Source organism: Apostichopus japonicus, chromosome 4 (genome assembly GCF_037975245.1).
Source record: "Apostichopus japonicus isolate 1M-3 chromosome 4, ASM3797524v1, whole genome shotgun sequence".
Taxonomy (NCBI): domain Eukaryota; kingdom Metazoa; phylum Echinodermata; class Holothuroidea; order Aspidochirotida; family Stichopodidae; genus Apostichopus; species Apostichopus japonicus.
This window is the reverse complement of record NC_092564.1, coordinates 23505183-23530474: the sequence shown is the minus strand read 5'-3', so window position 1 is coordinate 23530474 and position 25292 is coordinate 23505183. Positions and strand designations below refer to the sequence as shown.

At 39.0% G+C, this 25292-nt stretch overlaps 2 protein-coding genes across 6 annotated transcripts in view; one reads left to right on the top strand and one right to left on the bottom strand.

The window, feature by feature from the left end:
• LOC139966847 (pyruvate kinase PKM-like) overlaps positions 1–15457 on the top strand; it is a 29195-nt gene extending 13738 nt beyond the window's left edge. For all 3 annotated transcript variants that reach the window (XM_071970265.1, XM_071970266.1, XM_071970267.1), the window contains 9 exons: positions 940–1031; positions 1353–1472; positions 2052–2238; positions 3382–3524; positions 4346–4473; positions 5352–5502; positions 5858–6010; positions 7782–7948; positions 8751–15457. In XM_071970265.1, the coding sequence (XP_071826366.1) occupies positions 940–1031; positions 1353–1472; positions 2052–2238; positions 3382–3524; positions 4346–4473; positions 5352–5502; positions 5858–6010; positions 7782–7948; positions 8751–9054 (1445 nt within the window). In that variant the 3' untranslated portion in view covers positions 9055–15457. The remainder of the gene's footprint in view (positions 1–939; positions 1032–1352; positions 1473–2051; positions 2239–3381; positions 3525–4345; positions 4474–5351; positions 5503–5857; positions 6011–7781; positions 7949–8750) is intronic.
• On the bottom strand, positions 9216–24377 carry LOC139966849 (uncharacterized). 3 transcript variants are annotated; one of them, XM_071970270.1, is made up of 10 exons: positions 24164–24377; positions 22393–22535; positions 21850–22047; positions 21316–21414; positions 20379–20450; positions 19632–19779; positions 19010–19102; positions 18206–18411; positions 17584–17718; positions 9216–15779 (listed from the first exon to the last, which is right to left on the bottom strand). In XM_071970270.1, the coding sequence occupies exons 2-10, from the start codon at positions 22498–22500 to the stop codon at positions 15564–15566; spliced, it is 1275 nt and encodes a 424-aa protein (XP_071826371.1). In that variant the 5' UTR covers positions 22501–22535; positions 24164–24377; the 3' UTR covers positions 9216–15563. The 3 variants fall into 3 exon arrangements, with proteins under 3 accessions (XP_071826371.1, XP_071826372.1, XP_071826373.1); XM_071970271.1 differs by lacking the exon at positions 24164–24377 and adding an exon at positions 23882–24114; XM_071970272.1 differs by lacking the exon at positions 24164–24377 and adding an exon at positions 24031–24050.
• Positions 24378–25292: the final 915 nt, after the last annotated feature.

Below are 25292 nucleotides of genomic sequence, written 5' to 3'. Positions count from 1 at the left end.
AGGATTCTAAAGTCATAGTTAAACAAATATTTCCAAATTTTGATGGTCTTCTGTATACTGGTTTTCAGTGCTGACTCTCACTGTGTGTTCATTAATACATATTTCAGTATTTGATGGTCCTCGGCTAGACTGATGTATTAAAGGTTGTGTATATATTCTTTGTTAGATATAAATTAGATTAATTCTCAGTAGTTCTGTATCTCCAGTTTATCATCCACGTGTTATCTGCCCCTTTTCTACCATGTCTTTTCGGCATCAAATATGTTCACTTAAATCCAGGTGCTTTAAGAATCTTAGAAATATTTCTAAAGTGCGATTTTATCTTACTAAGTCTGAGTTAAGCATTATTGTCCAATCCATGATTATTTCGCATATTGATTATTGTAAGTTTGTAACTCACTTTATTTTGGTATCAACCAACATTTATATGATCAACTCCAATCTATTCAAAATTTTGCTGCAAGATTGATATATGGTAAAAGTAGATATGATCATGTGACTGATCTATTCCATGATCTTCATTGGCTTAAAATCAAGGAGAGGGTGTACTTTAAAATAATTTTGATTGTGTTTAAGTCTGTTAGAGGACTGGGTCCTAAATATATCCATGATATATTGGTAACCTCTGACCGTAGCAGAAATACTTTATTGATAGAGCCTCGATTTAAATCCTCGTATGGGTATCGCTCGTTTGCCAAGGCTGGACCTTAATTGTGGAATAAGCTTCCTGACAGCCTTAAAGAAATCCAAAATACTGCTCCTTTTAAGAGGCAATTAAAACACTACCTATTTGTAAATGGTTCTGATTTCAGCCAGAATCTCGACCAGGTTTAACTTTTGTATCGTTACCTTGACATTTATTTAGTTGTTTTCCAGCACAGCAGTGCACACAGTTTACTGTAGTAGTTGTGCATATAAGCCTTTATTATTTTCTTGCAGGTCCCGCATCCAGAGATGTGGAAACGCTGAAGACCATGATTAAGAATGGGATGAACATAGCCAGGATGAATTTCTCTCACGGAGATCACGAGGTAGGGAGGGTATGAATGGGAATCAGGGTGGCGGATTAGTGTTATTTACTCCATTCCTCGCTTACCTGTCTCCTCACAACATTCGCAAATTGTTCATTTTCTAAAAAATATTTCACAGTGTATAAACTATGTCATGTTACTCTCAACAATTATTAAAAAGGATTTGCTATCCCAAATTTGGTAAAATTTGGGAAGACTGTTCTTGATTTGGATATTGAAACGTTTTGGTTTAAAATTCTATACTGTCAAGTCCTTGTGAGTTAATGACATGGTTGATACCCACAAGGGATTGCTAACTGGCTTTCTGGTTTTCCATGTCAGTATCACGGAGGGACGATAAAGAACGTCCGAGAAGCAGAGTCAAGCTTTGATTTTTGCCGTTGCATCGGGATTGCTCTCGACACGAAGGGACCAGAGATAAGGACAGGCCTTCTAGCTGGGGTGAGTGTACTTAACGTCTCTTTCACCACTGAAAAATGTGAACACAAATATATGTTGTTTACTTGAGGTGATATTTATTAACACGACAGATTTCCCATACCTACCTCCTTATAAGACAAATTTGTCATATTAATGTCACAACAGATGTTCATTAACTCGGCAAAATCAGTCTGACAGATTGATAAAGTTTTGATTTAATTTATAAATGACATGTTTATGTTTTTCATAAACTTTTCTAATTTAGTCATGAAATTGCAAGCCGCTTTAAAGCAACAGTGGTCTGTCCTGAACTTCCAGCAATCTACCAAAGTTATTGTATATATCGTAGAGTGTAATATCACAAAGTGTGGCAAATTTAGACCCCTCTTTACTCCTTTAAAGAGGAAAAGTATTCTCTTCTGTGACATCTGGTACGATGCGGTACAATGCTAAAACCGTAAGTACACGATAAATCTGAAATTACGGGAACAATCTGGTCAGTATGATGCAAGCTGTATGTTTGTAGTTTTACAACTAGAGGCTATGTTGTATGAATCTATCTAAAAAATGATATGAGTTGATTCTCCATTTTGCTTTCAGGGAGGATCCGCAGAAGTTGAACTTGTGACCGGTGGAAAGATCCGAGTCACCCTCGACGATAAATTTAAGGAGCAAGGGACCAAGGAACAGATATATGCGGACTACAAGAACATGACAAAGGTGTTGGAAGAAGGGGGACTGATCTTCCTTGATGACGGGCTGATCGCATTGGAAGTTGTTTCAATTGGTAAAACACCCCGGTAGTGAATCATATTGTAATAATAATAATAATAGGCAAAGGAATTCAAAAGCTTCTCATTAGTGCAGTGCAAATTCATGAGTAAGGTTTCACCTTTCTCGTGTTATTTGGAGCACTAATCAGAAAGAGTGGTGACCATTAAAAGTTTGTCCTGCCTTTACCCAGACGAGTCTCTTATTTATACTAATTATCAGCAGTGATTGTTGATATCGAATATGTAGCTGATCCAAGTACAAATCAAAACAGTGTTGAGATCCTGTAACGTTGAAGCTGTAGGTTTCAATACATGCTATTTAAAGAGGAACCCCAAACAGTGTTGAGAATCTGTAATGTTGAAGCTGTAGGTTTCAATACATACTATTTAAAGAGGAACCCCAAACAGTGTTGAGAATCTGTAACGTTGCAGCTTTAGGTTTTAATATATCTATTTAAAGAGGAACTCAAAACAGTGTTGAGAATCTCTAACGTTGCAGCTTTAGGTTTTAATATATCTATTTAAAGAGGAACTCAAAACAGTGTTGAGATCTTGTAATGTTGCAGCTATAGGTTTCAATACATGCTATTTAAAGAGGAACCCCAAACAGTGTTGAGAATCTGTAACGTTGCAGCTTTAGGTTTTAATATATCTATTTAAAGAGGAACTCAAAACAGTGTTGAGATCTTGAACCGTTGCAGCTATAGGTTTTAATATATCTATTTAAAGAGGAACTGAAAACAGTGTTGAGATCCTGTAACGTTGCAGCTATAGGTTTTAATACATGCTATTTAAAGAGGAACTCAAAACAGTGTTAAGAACATGTAACGTTGCAGCTATAGGTTTTAATATTATCTATTTAAAGAGGAACTCAAAACCGTGTTGCGATCCTGTAACGTTGCAGCTTGAGGTTTTAATACATGCTATTTAAAGAGGAACTCAAAACAGTGTTGAGATCCTGTAACATTGCAGCTTTGGGTATAAAAACATGCTGATTAAGAAGGACTCAAAATAGTGTTGAGAATCTGTAACATTGCAGCAATAGGTTTTAATACATGCTATTTCAAGAAGAACTCAAAACAGTTTTGCGATCCTGTAACGTTGCAGCTGTAGAATTGGTATATAAATATTGGTGATCTTTTCTCTTCTTTTGTTAGGTGACGATTATTTAGATTGTAAAATAGTGAACGGAGGGTCGTTGGGCAGCAGGAAGGGGGTGAATCTCCCTAACGCTGATGTTGACCTTCCAGCGTTATCCGAAAAAGATAAGAAAGATCTGCACTTTGGAGTCGAACAAGGAGTAAGTAATATTTAGAAATGCGCAGAAGACTCTCTTTGCCTTTTGCATGAAAGCACTAAAATTTCATACAGAATTGATTATCTGGAGGCTTCTCTATGAAGCTTCTTATATTTGCAACATGTATATTAAAGTACTCTCACCCTGCAAGCACATGATTTATAGAAATATACAGCGAGAGCGTTACTTCAGGGGCACAACAGATGTTTAAAAAACCTTGAGAAAGTTTTAGGAAAGTTCTCAAACTGAGTTAACAGTTTAGCTTTGGTCTAAAACCTTATCCTAACAGCTGTTGCTAGAACTACCATTAAATGAATATAAATCCATATTATACTCAGAAGGTTATCAAGATACTGAGTTTCTGAGTTTCTTTTCCTTTTGCCTTCGGTCAGAATTTAAGCATCCTTGTTATTAAATGTGGCATTGGAATTGATATGAAACTGAAAAGGGATATATAGGTATATAAACGTGGGTGGAAGTACAAAATATGGGGGAATATCCAGAAATAAAGTAAGCAGGTGTTTGATTAAACTTCATTCCACAATTTCAAGTCATCTTGTTTAAGACGCGTAACGTAATGTTAGAACAGGAAACCGTGTGCATTTTCGACCTTAATGACTCAAGATGAATCATTTCTAATAAAACTGTTGAGAGCAGAGACACAGACATGGCTAAGCCTTTATCACGCAAAACTTGAAATGAAAGCTGTTTTGTTTAATACTAAACCAACTTTACCAAACGTTGCCAATAGAAATCATGATCAAACAATACCTTCGACTTATCTTCAATGTCTTCTACATATCCTTCCATTTATGTATCCTCAGGTGGAGATGGTGTTTGCGTCATTTATTCGTAAACCAGAGGACGTCCGGGATGTGAGGAAGGAGTTGGGAGAACAAGGCAAAAACATTTTAATCATCAGTAAAATTGAAAACCAAGAAGGTGTCCGCAAGTAAGTTTCACCGACCTGTATGCTCCTCTCTACACGAGGTCGCCTCGCGCGGATGCGTCTACCAAAGAGAAACGAACAAACAACGACTTTGTCTTGACGTATTTCGGACACATGTGCCTTATGATAGACATACATATATAGACTCAATATATATAATATATATAATATGTGCAATAGGGTATACTTAACACTATACCCTGTCTGAGTATAACAGCCACTCCTAGCCTATGGACCTTATGTTAGACGAATGAAAATAATCGTTACACTATTGCACAACCCATGACACCCATATGAGACTGATTCAATCAAATTAAGACCCAATATTATATACTGGAAACTGAAAGGATTGTATTACTGCGGATTGTTGCATCTCTTCAGCTCACAGTTTGGCTTCAATATTACAACAACAATGTGATGTCAAATACAGCGTTGCCAGTTGTGACAGGCCAAACCGAGTGGCGAAATTTGCAATAACCGCCGTTACCTTACATTTGGCTTCAGAGCTTGAGGTCCACTGTTCAACTTCCTTCATTCTACAAATTTTTACCCCAAATTTGTGTTCCTTAAAATCCTGTGTCAGTGTTTGGTATCCTTCATTACAATCTAAATGAAAAAGAAATTTTCTGTTTGGTTAAATGAAGAAAAGTTGATGACACTGTTTGACAAATATTTCATTGTAGCATTTCTAGCGCCTACAAAAGCTGGTAAATTTGGAAAAAGGAAATTATCTAGTCATTAGTTTACAGTGCAAAAAAAAGCAAAAGTTTTCTTTCTGGTCTGTTTGGTAATGGCAAACATTGATGAATCCCCTCAATTGAAATTCTCACCATTAGTTTGTGTATACAGGTTATACATCTATACATCTCATTATGTTGCAGTTTTGACGAAATATTGGAAGTCTCCGATGGCATCATGGTTGCCAGGGGCGACCTCGGCATCGAGATTCCAGCGGAAAAGGTCTTCTTGGCACAGAAAATGATGATCAGCAGATGTAACAAAATTGGAAGACCTTCCATCTGTGCAACACAGGTAAGACAAAAAAAATACAAACTTACAGAAGGGATTCAGATTTGTTTTGTCAAAATGTTTTTTTTTGCTAGTACCAGCTCTGATTAATAATAATAACAATAATAAACATTTATATAGCGCTTTACATAACGAATATCTCAATGCCCTTAACAAAGAATGCAGAGAAAATCCACTACTAATTAAAGTACTTAGCAAAGAGGAAGGTTTTGAGATGAGGCTATGAAAGTTTGACAATTATCAAGTGCATGAAGAGACTGTGGTAGGGTATTCCACAAACATGGCACGCAAACATGGAACGCCCTATCGTAGCTGTGCATTACGATTCTGTGACTATTTTAATGGACTTGATCGACAGATGCTTGAGAGTATGGTGAGCAACCCACGACCCACCCGTGCCGAGACCAGCGATGTGGCCAATGCCGTTCTGGACGGGGCCGACTGCGTCATGCTCTCGGGAGAGACAGCCAAAGGCAAATACCCAGTGAAGTCTGTGAGAATGATGCATAACGTAAGTGCTCGATGATTCCACAGACCAATATGCTGTGACCTTATTATGAGGACAGTATTCGTTTCCTGCTTATTTTGTACTGATTTTTCAATAGGTAATAATGTATCACAAATGAGGTCACTCTATGCTGTAAGATTGCTTATGTAGCATAAACAGTTTTCAGGACATTAGAGGGAGGTCTTGGTCAGTCCAGGTGAGTTTCGGTCTTGGTCCCTACCAGAAGGCACTTACGGTCCCCTTTCCTATTATCCCTCCCCTTACTATATCCCTCCCGTTCTTTCAAACTACACCCCCCCCCCCTTCATACCCTCCCTAGGCTACTGCAGTATTTAGTAGGTTCATGATATTTTGCTACTACCCCTAGCTTGAAATATGTGACAAAGCAAATACATTGGTGGAAAAATGTTATTAAAGATTTATATTGCCCTTGACTCTAAACCTGTACCAGGATTCACATGTATACTTATATTAAAGGCCCTGTATCCACACTACACATCCTTGACTCTCAACCCATACCCAGGATTCACATGTGTACTTATATTAAAGGCCCTGTATCCTCACTACACATCCTTGACTCTAAACCCATACCAGGATTCACTGTCTTAAAGGCCCTGTATCCTCACTACACATCCTTGACTCTCAACCCATACCAGGATTCACTGTATTAAAGGCCCTGTATCCTCACTACACATCCTTGACTCTCAACCAATACCAGGATTCACATGTATACTTATATTAAAGGCCCTGTATCCTCACTACACATCCTTGACTCTCAACCCATACCAGGATTCACATGTATACTTGTATTAAAGGCCCTGTATCCACACTACACATCCTTGACTCTCAACCCATACCAGGATTCACTGTATTAAAGGCCCTGTATCCACACTACACATCCTTGACTCTCAACCAATACCAGGATTCACATGTATACTTGTATTAAAGGCCCTGTATCCTCACTACACATCCTTGACTCTCAACCCATACCAGGATTCACATGTATACTTGTATTAAAGGCCCTGTATCCTCACTACACATCCTTGACTCTCAACCCATACCAGGATTCACTGTATTAAAGGCCCTGTATCCTCACTACACATCCTTGACTCTCAACCCATACCAGGATTCACTGTATTAAAGGCCCTGTATCCTCACTACACATCCTTGACTCTCAACCAATACCAGGATTCACATGTATACTTGTATTAAAGGCCCTGTATCCTCACTACACATCCTTGACTCTCAACCCATACCAGGATTCACATGTATACTTGTATTAAAGGCCCTGTATCCTCACTACACATCCTTGACTCTCAACCCATACCAGGATTCACTGTATTAAAGGCCCTGTATCCTCACTACACATCCTTGACTCTCAACCCATACCAGGATTCACTGTATTAAAGGCCCTGTATCCTCACTACACATCCTTGACTCTCAACCCATACCAGGATTCACATGTATACTTGTATTAAAGGCCCTGTATCCTCACTACACATCCTTGACTCTCAACCCATACCAGGATTCACTGTATTAAAGGCCCTGTATCCTCACTACACATCCTTGACTCTCAACCCATACCAGGATTCACATGTATACTTGTATTAAAGGCCCTGTATCCTCACTACACATCCTTGACTCTCAACCCATACCAGGATTCACTGTATTAAAGGCCCTGTATCCTCACTACACATCCTTGACTCTCAACCCATACCAGGATTCACTGTATTAAAGGCCCTGTATCCTCACTTCACATTTTTTTGTTTTATAGATCATCCGTGAGGCAGAGTCAGCCGTCTTTCATAAACAGATGTTTGAAGAGCTGACACGTGAAGTAGAGCTTCCCTCGAGCCCTTCCTTGACAACAGCCATCGCAGCAGTAGAGGCCAGCTACAAGTGCCTGGCCGGTGCGATTATCGTGCTCACTAAAACGGGCAGGTGAGAATTTGGAAGGCAGAATTTGAGAAAAAAAAGTTGAGCTATGCTCGTTTGGGATTAGCAGACTGAGTTCAGTTAGGCTCTTTGTTTTGTGAAGTGCCTTTGCCTGCTGCCATTTGATTGCAGTGATGTAGAACAGGGGATCCCTACCTCACAGTAGGCCTACTGCAGTATGTGAGAGTGACACTAGATCACATCTGGATAGCTAATTACATGTATATTGTTGTAAATGAGCTAGTTATGGTTTTTATTTTCATGGTTCATAAGTAAAGTACCTAACCTTTAATATATTATTTTCCATTTTCATAATTAATTTTGTTGTATATTTGTATGGTTTTTTTTATATTCTTTCTGGTTTGTAAAGAGCCTAGAGCAGATTTTTTTCTGGATCAGGCGCTATCTAAATTTAGTCACAAAATTGTTATTATTATATAAATTGTTATGATTTAAACAAGGTTTAACCTCAAGTATAAAATTAAACCCTACAAGGTAAAAAACAATACATTAAAATTTGTTCAACCAATGATTGTAAGAAACATCACCACAAATTATAGAGAAATCATCTCTTTTAGCATAAGTATTATTTTTTCTTCCCGGTTACTCTTGTTTCTTTTTTAAACAAGGTTTAACCTCAAGTACACAATTAAACCTGACAAGGTCAAAAACAATTTTCATACATTAAATTCATTAATTTCAACCATGATTGTAATTAAGATCACCACAAATTATAGAGAAATCATCTCTTGTAGCATATATATTATTATTTTTTTATTTTTTTCCCTTTACTCTCGTTTCTTCATAGGTCTGCCCATCAACTCTCCCGGTTCCGCCCGTTGGCTCCGATCCTAGCAGTTACCAGGAACATCAAAGTGGCCAGGCAACTGCATCTACATAGAGGTTGTTTCCCATGTCTGTTCTCGGAGCCAGAGAAACCCGATCGCGTCTGGTCGGAGGACATCGACAAACGGGTGAAGTTCGCGGTGATGACCGGCAAGAACCGGCGTTTCTTCGAAGAGGACACGCCCATCATTGTGGTGACGGGGTGGCGTATGGGTCCCGGTTCGACCAACAACATGAGAATCATCAGTTCTAGCGATTACAATTAGAAGATTGTTGGTCGCCGAGACAAGGAGTTTTGAAGACATGCAGTGTGTATGGAGTTAGATTTCATGTAAAAAAAAATGCACAAAAAATGTTTATGCTTTTAATGTTAAGAACACAGTAACACTCAGAAATAGTTCACAGGTTATTGCCTGAACTTGACTGCTTTTCCTTCTTCCTCTTCCTCTATGTACATTAACAAGTCAGACAATTTGCATTGCCATGCACACAGTTATTGTAGCAGTTAATAATATCTACCCCTAGCATCAGCGTCGACAAGTCTAGCAAATATGCAAAAAGAACAGAATTTCATTTTCTTTCTATAACCATTCATAAAAGAAATTCTAATCCAGAGAAAAAATATACACTACATTATTTGAAAACCCCATTCTGGTATCTGGTTATTGATTAGAGATACGGTTAATTGAATGTATCTTAATTTGAAAATTTATAACAAGCACTTACTTCTCTCTCTATACATATGCATTATCCTCAAATGCTATGCGCAAATTGGTCAAGTCTTTAAACAGGGGGTGTGGCTACCATCCATCCAGGCCCTGACTCCTCCTTCCTCTTTGGACCATTTGTATGGAAAGATTGTGCAAAGTTTAAATCCTCACAAACTCCAGTAAGTGGATCCCAGTAAAGTAGTTATCTGTGATGTCATATTGGCAAATATCCTTCAAAGGCTTCACTTTCATATTTCAATATTCTTGTGGATTGGTTTTTGAAATGTGGTATGTTTGGGATGTCTGTAATATCTGTGTTCTCTGTACTTAACATTTCATCAAAATGTAACCTTTTTATAAAGAAATATTCTTTGGCTTTGTGGATAATTTCTGTTTTTAATATTTCAAAGAATAGTAAAGAACGCATTTCTCCAAGTTTAAAAGTCTATTTGGTTTATCAAGATGCAGATATGACGGGGTAATTCTCAAGTTTATTGCACTCAACTAATTGATTTAAGTGTGTTTTATGTCAACTAATTATATCTGGCAGATCAATCAAATATTTCTGTCATTCTAAAAGGTGTAATCAAAACCATTTATCAGTTGGACAGATATGCCTTCCTTTCCTCATCAACCTACTTGTTAGGCAACCCCTTTGCATCATTGTACATGGTAAGCAGCCCCTTGCCTTATTGTACATGGTAAGCAGCCCCATTGCATTATTGTACATGGTATTAGCAGCCCCATTGCATTATTGTACATGGTAAGCAGCCCCTCTGCATTACTGTACATGTTAGGCAACCCTCTGCTTGTATTTTTTGTTAGGACGATTTGGTCCAATGGTTACTGCAATTAACTTGTAATCTAAGGATTGCAGGTTATAAGTCCTGGTCAGATTGTATTAAACGTTGTGTCCTTGGGTAAGGCACTAAATCTCCATTGCCTCTCCAACCAGGTGTACAAATGGGAACCTAAGAGGTAACTTGTCAGTATAGTGCATGTACCAGGTTGTGGCTCCACCCTATGAGAAGTGGCTCCACCCTATGAGAAGTGACTCCACCCTATGAGAAGTGGCTCCACCCTATGAGAAGTGGCTCCACCCTATGAGAAGTGACTCCACCCTATGAGAAGTGGCTCCACCCTATGAGAAGTCTTCCAGGGGTCGTGTAGACCTGACGCACTGTAGTGCCCTGGGAGCAATTGTTTGAATTGTGCACACTTGGCTGTGTGGGTGTGACAAGTTACCAATGACTAGGGGTTGAATGTTGTAAAGTTGTGGGGGGGGGGAGGGCCTCGCCTTGATACAAGACTGCAAAAAAAAAATCAGATTTGTCAACAAAGTTAACACGAAATCAATGAATCCTTTGAAGATGACTTGCCTTTAAATATAAGACTTGTGCAAGCCATGCAAAGTTATTCTCAGAAAAGAAATAACTTCTAATTACAAAATGATAATATCCAGGTTATTTTATGGTGTAACATTTCATGGAAATGTATCTGCTTCAGTAGGCTTAACTGAATACTTGGAACAAGTTCAGTTTATTTCAATAAAATATTTGTAAAGATTCATCCAGTAGCTATAAAATAGTATTTCATGTGTATGCCAACAATGTTTATTTTATCGGTGCTAATTTTCCAAAAGAAAGGCCGGCAAAAATAGTCTTAATACAGATATTTAATTTCTTAAATTTAACATAGTCTGATTTTGGTTAGGAAAGTCTTATCACATTTTGATGATGGATATGTTGTTTTAACAGCATATTTGCCGGTCAATTATCATTATGGAATGACTAGAGGTAAATTGAAGCATTTATTGGAAGATTAAAGAAATCCAATTCAAGTTACATGTTCGAAAATTTCTGTCTTCTAGTGTCACCCTCCAATATCTACATGAATATTGTCAAACAATATATGTGATTAAAGTACACAAATTATATATGATCTTGGTTGTTGATTTTTGTTCCTGTTAAAGTTTTCTTTGTTTTATATGTTGTGGAGTTCACTTATTTAATTTCTTGCCATTAAGTCGTCTTTAAATTTTTCTCTTTCAACTGACCGCCTTTTAAAGTTATTCCAAATGCCTCACAAACTTGAATGCTTTTGTTGCACAAAATCTCCAAGTTTAGCCCATATGGTGTAAGGGGATATATGTTGAGGAGCATCCAATCAGGCAACTGTATCGGTGATATCTCTAAGTTTAGCCCATATGGTGTAAGGGGATATATGTTGAGGAGCATCCAATCAGGCAACTGTAGCGGTGATATCTCTAAGTTTAGCCCATATGGTGTAATGGGATATATGCTGAGGAGAATCCAATCAGGCAACTGTATTGATGTTATCTCTAAGTTTAGCCCATATGGTGTAATGGGATATATGTTGGGGAGCATCCAATCAGGCAACTGTATCGGTGTTATCCCTAAGTTTAGCCCATATGGTGTAATGGGATATATATTGAGGAGCATCCAATCAGGCAACTGCATCGGTGATATCTCTAAGTTTAGCACATATGTTGTAATGGGATATATGCTGAGGAGCATCCAATCAGGCAACTGTATTGATGTTATCTCTAAGTTTAGCCCATATGGTGTAATGGGATGTATGTTGAAGTGAATCAAATCAGGCTACTGTATTGCTGATATCTCTAAGTTAAGCACATATGGTGTAATGGGATATATGCTGAGGAGCATCCAATCAGGCAACTGTATTGATGTTATCTCTAAGTTTAGCCCATATGGTGTAATGGGATGTATGTTGAAGTGAATCAAATCAGGCTACTGTATTGCTGATATCTCTAAGTTAAGCACATATGGTGTAATGGGATATATGCTGAGGAGCATCCAATCAGGCAACTGTATTGATGTTATCTCTAAGTTTAGCCCATATGGTGTAACAGGATATATGTTGAAGTGAATCAAATCAGGCTACTGTATTGCTGATATCTCTAAGTTAAGCACATATGGTGTAATGGGATATATGTTGAGGAGCATCAAATCTGGCAACTGTATTGGGGATATCTCTAAGTTTAGCCCATATGGTGTAATGGGATATATGTTGAGGAGCATCAAATCAGGCTACTGTATTGGTGATATCTCTAAGTTTAGCCCATATGGTGTAACAGGATATATGTTGAAGTGAATCAAATCAGGTTACTGTATTGGTGATATCTCTAAGTTAAGCACATATGGTGTAATGGGATATATGTTGAGGAGCATCAAATCAGGCAACTGTATCGGTGATATCTCTAAGTTTAGCACATATGGTGTAATGGGATATATGTTGAGGAGCATCAAATCTGGCAACTGTATTGGGGATATCTCTAAGTTTAGCCCATATGGTGTAATGGGATATATGCTGAGGAGAATCAAATCAGGCAACTGTATCGGTGATATCTCTAAGTTTAGCCAACATGGTGTAATGGGATATATGCTGAGGAGCATCCAATCAGGCAACTGTATCGGTGATATCTCTAAGTGTAGCCCATATGGTGTAATGGGATATATATTGAGGAGCATCCAATCAGGCAACTGTATCGGTGATATCTCTAAGTTTAGCCAACATGGTGTAATGGGATATATATTGAGGAGCGTCCAATCAGGCAACTGTATCGGTGATATCTCTAAGTTTAGCCAACATGGTGTAATGGGATATATGCTGAGGAGCATCCAATCAGGCAACTGTATCGGTGATATCTCTAAGTTTAGCCCATTTGATTTAATGGGATATATGCTGAGGAGCATCAAATCAGGCAACTGTATCGGTGATATCTTCAGGAGGGTACCCACAATAGTTATATCACAATTTGACAATAACTGTATCAATGATGATGTTTTATCTTATCTGGGAATAGAAGCCATTTCCCTATTGTACACAATAGCTGATGCAAGATGGTTAATAAAGGGTAAAGGGGATAGATAGCCATAGCTAACAAATGTGTCAGCAATTCCAGAAAATAATATTTTTCTTTTGTAAAAAGTAGCTAGTACTTGTTTATAAACAGTGGATGGGGTAGGGGAGGGAGAGATGTGGTGAATTGTGGGTGAATGGGGGGGGGGGTTAGGTTAAATTGGAGGCAAAATCACGCAGTGCCCAAAGCGAGAACAAAAACTTTCTTCATTTCCAATAGTTTAGCAGTTACAGAATAATTAATCAAGGCACTTGTTTTGCTAACTTAGATCTCAACAGTGCTTGGCTGTGTTTATTCCTGATAAGTTTGATTCATGGATACCTGTCCAAACAATATCATTTCAGAAGTGATGAATATGTTTGGTAAAACTAGACACAGGGATGACTGCTCTTTCAACACTTTACAAAACATTTCACATTCAACATCAGAAATTCATTGTCCCGTCCTCGTTAACCTTGGGAAAAACGAGAGAAAAGATTGTATCGGTGTTTTGTTGTTTATTTACAATTTCAAAAAAAAAACTTGACAGTGTGGTTCATGATTATGCTTGGCCCGAAGGTGAGACAACACTATTACAGAAACCTTTGTTAACTGTGTACAACCTGCTCAGCGACATTATTTGCATATTTAAATTATATAAATAACATTAAGGCATTCTGTGGTACGGTTGATCATGGTTAAAACTCGAAAGGAAGTTGAAAGGAAAAAAAAATAGCGGTCTCACCGCTGTGTATGTGGCACTGTTAAGTTATAAATTAACATATAGTACACTTTGTAACAGATTCACTATCTAAACTTTCACCTTTTTTTGCAGAACATACATGAGCCCCCTTAGACTAGGTCTACAACTCTTTTGTGACAGATGTAGCTAGCCTAGCTGGGGCCTATCCTAATTTTGCATGTGAAATTCTGGACTAAAGTGGTTAGTGTCATCATGCAAATCCACTAACTACCAGATCCCCCCCCCCCCCCCCCCCCTCCAATACTATCAAATAAGTCAATAACTAGCTCTATAGGCAAGGCCGTATGTGCTTGAAAAGAGGGTGGAAGGTAGGAATGTTGGTCTGCCCCTTTTGCATATGCCATTTTTATGCAAATAATAAATAAGGTAGCTGAGTAAATAAACAGCTTGTGCAGTAATTGTGAGTTTAGTTTGAAGCACAACCAGCTCCTTAAATGTTTTTGAACTCCATCAGCATATTCTTATATTCATCCAAACCCTTTTATCAAAGCTGAATAAGACTTAATTAACAGAGTACATATTAGCTTCCATGCCACAGTCTACTGACATAACTGGATGGCTTAATCCAAAACAAAGAGTTTCTACTCAAAGACCAAACCAACCATATATTATACGATCACAACCTCCCGATAATTTAGCTTCCTCATCTATGTAAACTTCTCTTTCAAGCTGTTTCAATTCTTGTTATTGTATGATCTTGCCTTTCCATTTCAGATTTAATCCAACACATTTCCCCCTTGTCCATTGCATGTAATATACTAACAACAGCATAACTGGTTGGATGTCAAAGTCCTTACCACATGGCAGTTGTCTGCATCATCTATACATACTCAAACCGAGGAAAAGGTCAAACATGGTCTAGAAGATATTTCTCAATCTTTTCACTACTAAAACCATTTTTAACAACTTTGAGTTCCTTTGTCATAGTTAATATGTATGTTAAGTGTCAACAAGTGTACATAATCTGTGTTGATATCAAGAATTGCAACACTGTAAACATCTCATGGAGGGCATGGTCCACTGCAACAAAAAATGGACTTCCTTAGTTCTTTATCGACTTCACAATGAAATTGTGACTTGGTGCTTGACATGAGTCCACAAGACCAGTAACTTGACCTTCAATCAAAAGTATGACAACTGTCTGTTCGCCCCCCAAACTACAGTTAATCCTCATTTTTACTTCATTTATCATCTTCTTGAAAAAAATGTGCCTCGACATAAAATGACTTGCAACTTGACTTACCACTACATAACTTACGACTTGACTTCACATGCACAACATTGATTCGTTGAAAGCTCTGCCTTGTTCTTTTTTGATTTTTTAAAAACCTCCATTTTCAAATTCTCATAAATTCCTTCAGAATTTATTTTCCATTCTCTGTTTATTAACAAATTTCTTTGAATGTATTCAACATCCTCTCACGACTTGTCGTGGTTTCTCGTTTCTAACGTTTGTTTCCGTGGCGACTTCTTAATCACTTTCTCGCCGCTGTTTATCTCGTCCAATTTCTGTTTGTAGTTTTCCGCCTCTCGCTCCTTCAGTGCCAGCTGTTGTTTGAATTTTTCAGCCTCTCTCTTAGCCTCTTGAAGCTGTCTCTGTAATTGATCTTTATCTAAAGTCTCACCGATCGTCATCTACCAGGGACAAAAAACAAAAAAAGATGAAAGAAATCAAACACAAACAGCAGTCATGGCAAACAGTGTTGGCCCTTCTCAGGCCAACGAAAGAAAACAGTTGAAAAGATAGATTTGCAGTCATCACTCTACGATTTGCAGTTTTCCATGACGTGATAATAGGTATGGTCACATACAACGATGCAAGTTCAAAATCAACTGCAGATGAAATTCCAGCATAAAATGGAAATTTGTAAAAATGTGCAGGACCTTGAATAATGTGACATATTGCTCAGGTGTGAGGAGAGCTCTGTTATCAAGAAGACTGCAAGGAGATGCCTCCTATTTGATTAGAGACAACCTTTCTCATGGATCGATATTTGTTTTGTGGGCCGGTAGCATGGTCTGGCTTTCCCATGTTTGATTACTACCCTGAAGATTTGGCGAAAGGGACATTTGTAAAGTGAATGCTTTACCAGCATGGGTCCCCTGAGGCACAAAATATTACCAGGGCCTTCTCATATGGCTCTGTTTAAAAGGTTAGACAAGGTGGGATGGGGCCCGTCCTCTTTGTTTGTATTGCAGTAACACAGTTGACGTTTGTTGCCTGCGGGATTTGAAGATTCCTACCACTCCCCCATTGAAGGACCTACCACTCCCCCATTGAAGGACCTACCACTCCCCCATTGAAGGACTTACCAATCCCACATTGAAGGACCTACCACTCCCCCATTGAAGGACCTACCACTCCCCCATTGAAGGACCTACCACTCCCCCATTGAAGGACCTACCACTACCCATTGAAGGACCTACCACTCCCCCATTGAAGGACCTACCACTCCCCCATTGAAGGACCTACCAATCCCCCATTGAAGGACCTACCACTCCCCCATTGAAGGACCTACCAATCCCCCATTGAAGGACCTACCACTCCCCCATTGAAGGACCTACCACTCCCCCATTGAAGGACCTACCACTACCCATTGAAGGACCTACCACTCCCCCATTGAAGGACCTACCACTCCCCCATTGAAGGACCTACCAATCTCCCATTGAAGGACCTACCACTCCCCCATTGAAGGACCTACCAATCCCCCATTGAAGGACCTACCACTCCCCCCTTGAAGGACCTACCACTCCCCCATTGAAGGACCTACCACTTCCCCATTGAAGGACCTACCAATCCCCCATTGAAGGACCTACCACTCCCCCCTTGAAGGACATACCACTCCCCCCTTGAAGGACCTACCACTCCCCCATTGAAGGACCTACCACTCCCCCATTGAAGGACCTACCACTCCCCCATTGAAGGACCTACCACTCCCCCATTGAAGGACCTACCAATCCCCCATTGAAGGACCTACCACTCCCCCATTGAAGGACCTACCACTCCCCCATTGAAGGACCTACCAATCCCCCATTGAAGGACCTACCAATCCCCCATTGAAGGACCTACCACTCCCCCATTGAAGGACCTACCACTCCCCCATTGAAGGACCTACCACTCCCCCATTGAAGGACCTACCACTACCCCATTGAAGGACCTACCACTCCCCCATTGCAGGACCTACCACTCCCCCATTGAAGGACCTACCAATCCCCCATTGAAGGACCTACCAATCCCCCATTGAAGGACCTACCCAATCCCCCATTGAAGGACCTACCACTCCCCCATTGAAGGACCTACAACTCCCCCATTGAAGGACCTACCACTCCCCCATTGAAGGACCTACCACTCCCCCATTGAAGGACCTACCACTCCCCCATTGAAGGACCTACCAATCCCCCATTGAAGGACCTACCACTCCCCCCTTGAAGGACCTACCTCACCATCTGCACAGACGATTGTGAGCGTTTCATGGTCGCCCGAAGAGCCAGCCATGAAGTTCATACGGTCACCATCTTCTTTAGCTTCGTGGAAATTGGCTTGGCTGTATGCGACCAGGCTGTCTACTTTCCTCTGCGCAAAGATCGAGAGAATGCCTATCGTTGATACAATATTCCAGAAAGTGACACAAGTTTTGCATAAGTTTTACAACTACTAGGTATACTATCTAGGTCATATACTGATCAAATGGAGAAACTTTGAAAGATTATACAATTTGTTGGCCTACTTCAGATATTTGTAATGTCGTGTTAAACATATTTTGCAGTAAGAGTAAACAATGTAAAGTAGTTTTGTAAGTAGCGATGGCTCTGAAGAGCATCCAGACTGACTCGTGTGTTTGCTAGACTACATAGTCCAGCCGTTTGGTTCTAAGAACATTCAACTGTTTCTGGGGTACATTAACAAAATGTAAGTGTAACCTCAACAGATGAAAGTTGCAACGAATTTCCTAAAAATATACAAATTTTCTACAATTTCTCTCCTTGGTTAATATCCTCTCAGCAGCCTGTATGAGACGAGACATGAAGTTTCCGCAACACCCATTGGAGCGACGACAAACCTTTTTACGAGGTGATGCTGCTTTATCTAACGTCTCTGCCTTGCCCGTCTCTTCTGATTTCATCTCAAGGGAAGGTTGTTCTTCTTTCATCTGTAGAGTGGATCCGTCATTGTTTCTGATGCCCAGGGCGAGCTTCCCTGCATCAGTCAAGATCAGAGTTTGGGATCCATGTGCTAAGGATCCATCAATCCAGGATATATGGGAACCTGCATAGGGAACAGCAATCAAAAAACTACCTCTATCAGAGGATGTTAAAAACATCTTTAACTGCAAGAGGACTGATATCTGAGAGGGGGGGGGAGATTTTCAAGGGGAAGGGCAAAGACTTTGAGGTGCTGTGGGACATGTGACTTTTATTTGCGAGGGCATACCACAAAATAACTCAAAATTTCCCGTTTACCAAGCAAATGTAATAGTCAAGCACCAGTTATAGTAATCCACCTGCATTTTTTCCCTTTTGAATTGTTTCAACAAAATGGCACTTGTAGATTTAAAAAAAAAAAAAATGTCACTTTTGAATGTTTAATACAATGGAAAAAGGGTAATTTTCATTAAACAGAGTACTCTAGGTTTGTCACAAAAGTGAGAGACATATGCCACCCCCCCTTAAAACCCAGCCCCTCCTCTTTACCACCTTATGCCAACCTGACTACGGCAGGTAAGTGAAAAAGTGTCCCTAAGATCTTACAAGTTACATGCAAATAACAGGCATTCTTTTTACAGCTACAATACCATACTTGACAAGATTTTAATGCCAGTTACTTGCAACCAATTACAAGGATCCTCAATACAGAGATTACCAACCGCTGGGGCTCTTTAACGGAGTCGATGCCTCAGCCAGGGCAGCTAGGGTTGCCAGCACCGACGTAGAACTTCCAGCATTTTGTGTGAAGACGCCTGCAATGTTAAAAAAGTTTAAAGGCAGAGATACACTCAAAGGGTTTTCTTGGATTTTTGTCAAGTAAACAGGAAGTTGATAGTACAATTACAAAAGAGCAAGTGAATCTTACTTCCTGAAAAGTATGTGCTATGATAACACAGCTTTTACTAAAATGATTAATAATGCTTCTTTTGGCTCACAAAATATACAAGCCACTTTTCAGGTGTGTCTTTTAGCCAAACTGTTTGTACTTTGTGGGGGAGGAAGGGGGGGGGGGATGTGGATGATTGTTAAGCAATGATATTACTTTCTTAATCTGCTAGAGACAACTCATATACAGACATTTATAGCATAATAGTTGATTACAAAAGAATGTTTAGAGAGGAACATCAAAGTGGCTGAAATCATCAGTTCCCTTACTGATAGAAGAGAATGCAGTTAACATACAACTGATATTTTCAGATTATGGGGACTTGTAAAAAACGGCTAAGGGGGGGGGGGGGGAAGTGTAGACAATGATCCCACCTCCTTCAACAAACAACTCACTTTTGTTGACTGTGATTGTTTCCACTGGCTGGATGTTAGCCAGTGATATCTCGGTGGCTTGGTCCAGGTTGCTGTGGGTGGATCCAGATGTTCCTAGTAACACTTGGGTGTTAGCTAGGTCACCATCGGGAACAACAATCTGGGATTGCTGTGTTGACAGAGCAAAATTTAAAAAGCAAAAATTCACTCAGGTAAGGCTTTGACTTTGGATAGCCTTTTATTTGGTTACAGACATTGTGTAGCAAACATCTAAATCCAAAGGCTAAAATGTTATCTTAACAGTTGTGTGAGGTATAAAAACATTGTATGTTCTGATGCATGTTTTATTATGATGTATGTAAATAATATAAATCTATATAGTTCAAAGTACATTTGGAGTAGATCTATAGAGCTCTGTGTCATCGATGCAACATAACCAATCAGGGGTATTAAGCCGCTGACAAACTCCTTAGCAAAACAAACCCCCCTCCCCCTCCCCCCCCAAAGATCTCTATTCTGTCGGGAGCTACCCCAAGACTTGAAACTGAAAAAAACAGAACTGTAGAGTACCTAAATTTTGTGATAATGATTAATAACACAAATTTTTTCTAACCAGGTGTTAACTATGACATGTTTCCAATTCGTCAATGATAGGCCAACCTTCATCATGACAGCAAATGTTAACAATATATAAATTTATATAAATATATATATGAATATATATATAAATATATATATGAATAAAAATTCCATAAAATGAAGATTTACCTTTTCTCTCAACAGACGAATCATGTCCTGGTTACCTTTGTCCGATGCTATTGCCAGGGGTGTTTTCTCAAACTGGAAAAAATGGAAAATAAGGTAAATACTCAAATTGGCAACAGAATGTCAAGAAAATTTGTTTGTTTTTTTACCCCAAAGATGGTAAATTGATACTAGAGTGACTTTGCTGCCTAACGGGCAATCAACTTATTTTCAACAACCTGTTCTTTGATCTGCCTCAATAGTACACAGACAAGAAGAATAGCTAGTCTATAGTTAATAACAGTGATAACACTATCTGCTACTATTATTATCAGGACGCTTAATGTTTATTACACTAAGTCACTCCAACACGTTGCATAGCCCCTGTAACCAGAATCAAATATAGAGAGATTTTGGCCCTGAAACTGAGATACAGGCACCATGTTGTTACCCTACAATGCGTACAGTATATTCTCTCTGTATCTCTCTGTATATATGGCTCTGCCTGTTACTAACCTCTCATGCACCTTACCTCATTCTAACCTTCTATAATCAATTCCAATTATTTATCTCCACAGGGCACTGGTAATGGATTAAATGTTAAACCTGTGCAGGCAGGTTTTGAACTGTTTGACTGCTTAGATCGGACTGAAAATTTTTATAAGCTACTTTTCATCGTTCATCATTGTAAAACATTTATCACAAACCCTCATTCAAAATTGAACAAATTATATTTTTAAGATACACGTGATGAACGAGATCAAATAAAAAAAAACAATAAATAAAACTCTAGGACGAAATAGGATAGTCCACAAATCTTTGTTCCTTATAATGTTCCTATAATAGCACAAAATTGAAACTGCAACTCAAGAATGGTGCTAACACCACCGTTACTCAAAATGCCTGCACAAAGGTTAGAATGACGCATCAGATATGTGCAAGAAGTGTACAACATACTCACTTTGTTAACACAGTCAAGAGCAGCACCATGCTTGATCAAGTATTTCACGATTGCGATGTGATCTCTTTCCACAGCCCAATGAAGAGGGGTCATTTTCAGCTGAGTAATAACAAAGAAAATAAACATCAACATATTTAAGGAATTCTTTAAAGTTTAGACACCTAGTTTATGGCACTTTGTGGAAAACCATTACTTTAACCAAATATGTACATACTTCTATATTAATAAAACATGCTGAGATAGATGGATGAACTTAAGTTGAGAAGATTAGAGCATAATCTGAAAAAAACGAAAAACTTAAAAAGCAAATATTACATCTACTTTTGTGCCGTGTTACTCAATTTCAAACCAGCAGTTCAAGTTTAAATTAAACCAACAGGTGGAGATGTTTGATTTTTGCTGTTTGCATTTTTTTAAATGCCACTTTCAATGTGCTGATTGATACATTAAGTACCTAGCAAAAGAGGGAAAAACAGGACATAAACTGTAAAAAAAGATTATGAACATCTCTGCAGTCTGTCATTATATGCTTACCATATCTGTAGCATTTATACTTGCTTCATGTCTTAATAACATCTCTACCATGTGTAAATGTCCCTTCATACAGCTGACATGAAGAGGTGTTTGATCCACTTTGGTGCGAGCATCTCGGCTTATCCCAGCTCGGACCAGGACCTCTGCGGTACTTCGATGGCCACCTTTGCAAGCGAGGTGTAACGGAGATGTGCCAAGCTTTTCAAAGAGAGAGATACATGCATATATATGGTTTACTCGGGGGGGGGGGGGGGGGAAACAAACGTGGCAACTTTAAATAGCTGAATATTACGATACATTTAGGCCCAAAGTGCAGTATAAGACTAGACATAATTAATCAGTATTTCGACTGAAATATTTTCACTGGGCATTCAAAGCTTAATATATAACAGCTCTACATCATATATTTTGGCACACAATATTTCACCGATCTCGATATCTGCGCTCATCCCCTTTCTGTCGAGTGAAAATAGTTTCTAACCTGGAAAAAAAAATGAAAGAAGCCAAACAATGGATAAATTTTAAATTTTAAAATCAGCTCACCCAGTCTGTGGTGAAAGGAGCTCCACTTGACATGAGGAAAGTGACTTCCGATTCATTTCCATCTTTGGCAGCGTCTAGAAGACGCCGGGCAAGATCGACCAGGGACATTGTAAAGGCTTAGCAGACTTTCCTGCAAAAGCCACCTGGAAGTAAGTGAAAAGCATATATCTTAAAGGAGAAGCCAACCCTACATTCAGTACATGCATATGACAAAGCAATCAATTATAAAAATGTTACAACAAAACAGCATCATCAGATCTTGTTTTGTTTTCGAGATATGGCTATTTGTTTGCCAGTTGCAAAAATGATGACTTGTAGTAAGTCTGTTATGATGTCATAGAGCCAAAACAACTAGGACATTTGCTATGTCACTCTTTATAATCTGCCTCAATTATTTCATACTGTCATGCAGTCGAAATTGTGAAGTTTCTTGCAATTCTGTCGAAATCATTTGTTTTCAAAGTCGTAAAGTTTGAAAAACAGTGAGCCAGCCCATATAGTTTCATGATCTATAAATTGAAAAATTGATTAAAGGATACAATAAAAGAAGATTGCAACTTGGCCCTATTGTGGCTCTGTGTGACATAACAGACTTGCTTCAAGTTTTTATCTTGTATTATTTAAATCATTTATCTTGATAACCAAAGAAAATTTCTCGTCATTTATCTTTAAAATCTTCATTATTAGAAGAGAACTTTGATTTAGGGTTTCTTTATCCTTCATCTTAATAGAGAATTCATCATTAGGAATTCATGAGAAATTCCTCATTATTTTGTGGGTTGATGTCGAATGGGGTGCCTTTGCCTCCCTCAGTATTTGAGAAAGTGGTAAGATGCTGGGGCATACACTCTCGTCCGTCAGATTGAGACATTAAATGGCGGTCCCAGGAGCAGGAATGGGAGCGAATTTACACCCCGGCCTCGTTATCCTCTGAACACTTATCAAAAAGAGAAGGCTTGAAATAAGCCGATGTTTATATCCATGATCTAACAACAGATATAGGGTCTCAAATAAGCTACTGTAACTGTAAGGCTTCCTGATCCTTGGGTCTCTGAACTAATTATAGGTTTGACCTATTAATGATAGCATATAGCCTTATACTTATAGGTAATTACAATATTTTGTATTGCAATGAGTGTTTGACTGAAATTTGTGTTAATGTGTGAGTGATACATACATGCTACTGCTGTATGTCAAGCATATCAATTGACAATTAGCGAAGTGTTAATCTAGGTAGGTCTGACTTAGCCTGTCATTTGCAGTACTAGGTCTAGCCTAGTACTACTCTGCACAGTACCAGTAACTTATGGCAGGTGAAGTATAGTAACGCCTAAGTTATAACTATAAGTCCTAACGTTAGTGTCATGACTATAGCAACTTAACATGAGCCGTCTGACGGTGTTCAATATTACTTAAGGCCTCAGAAGTAGAACTACGCTATCCTAGGCCTAGCTTCGAATACAAGACTACTATTAATATTGCGTTGTACATTAGCCAAAGCCCATATGTTGGCGTAAGTCAAATCGACTACACATCGTCTAGTCCACAAAGTTTCCATTTTCTGCAAGTTAAAGACACCTATTTCAGGCACACTACAACTAGTATTGGTCCTGTGGATTATTTTGGAGCGAGTCGTACACTCTCTCAGTGAATGTTTACGGAAGTGATGCAAAGGCACAGGAAGACGTGGTCCAACTTCCTGTGAGAAGTGGAAAGTGATCCGGAAGCAAAATGGCTGAACGTAAAAGCGACAGGAACCGGAATGACGTACCTTCAGTCTTTACTCCAGATTTCACTCTATAACTACAAGATTTCGACTCGCAAACTTATGATGGATGAAGTTGTTGCTTTGCACTAGGAAATCATGAAATTTAGGGACCTTTTGGTAATAATTATACGAACAACCTACGATCAGGTGGGGAGGTGTGTTTTAAACTCAGTCAGATATCAAGCATGCATAGCATTCTAGATCTGATTTTGATAATACATATTAGTGTACTATAACAACTGGCCTACACATGAACAAGTGAACACACTTCTATGGAGTGCCAATGAAGACAAAATGTGTTTAACAAACTAGAAAGGTCTATATCAGGGTTGTCCAACCTTTTGCAGAGGAGGGCCACATGGAATGATTATGATGAAGGAGGGGCCGCATGAACCCTACGCTCGATTTTTCGATTTTTGCCCGAAGCCCAAGGCAACAAAATGTGAGCACTGCGCGCGGAGCTCACTGATTTATTTTCCTTCCTGATAAAGCAGATGAATAAAGTCCAGCCGCCCCACCCCCCCCCCTCCCCTCCGCTGAGAGAGTGTCACACAAACTGGCCTGTATGCAGTTTTTTGGACCCAGAAGGTTCGAATGATTGATTATATAGCTTCAAATTGTTATCAATAAATCTGCTCTCTAAAATTTCGCACCGTAGAGCATCTCTGGCGGGCCGGACGCAACCCTGCGGCGGGCCGGACTGTGGCCCGCGGGCAGTAGGTTGGACAACCCTGGTCTATATGTATGTGATGTTGGACGGCATATAGCTTTGACAGAATTGTATAAGCAGTGAAGATAGTCAAGGAAATTTCTGTTGCTTTATTTTCTATTTTTTTTAGTCTCGTAAGTTACCTATAGTTACTGTTAACTCTGGCTGCTTTTGTTTTTCATTTTTTTTCCATCGGGATCATTGTTCTGATAAGTACATTACTTGACCTGTTAGAGAGAGTGAATTAACCTATCGCTTTATCAAGTTTGCATTTATAAGGCTGCATATCTGTCCTTTAACTTCAAACAGTTCTTTTCTTTCCAACAACTAGAATACCAGGGCTTTCTCTTCTCTCATTCCTTTATGGGCTCGTACGGTACTCGTTTGTGACCTTTAATGTGAGTGGTATTCGTGATAGCAAGA

Excerpts from the sequence above, each read along its gene's own strand:
- LOC139966849 (XM_071970270.1), bottom strand. The coding sequence starts at position 22,500 with ATGTCCCTGGTCGATCTTGCCCGGCGTCTTCTAGACGCTGCCAAAGAT. Across the intron at positions 20,451-21,315 it reads CTCTTGACTGTGTTAACAAA|TTTGAGAAAACACCCCTGGC; the intron begins GTGAGTATGTTG and ends CATTTTTTCCAG. Across the intron at positions 19,780-20,378 it reads TTCGTCTGTTGAGAGAAAAG|CAATCCCAGATTGTTGTTCC; the intron begins GTAAATCTTCAT and ends CTGTCAACACAG.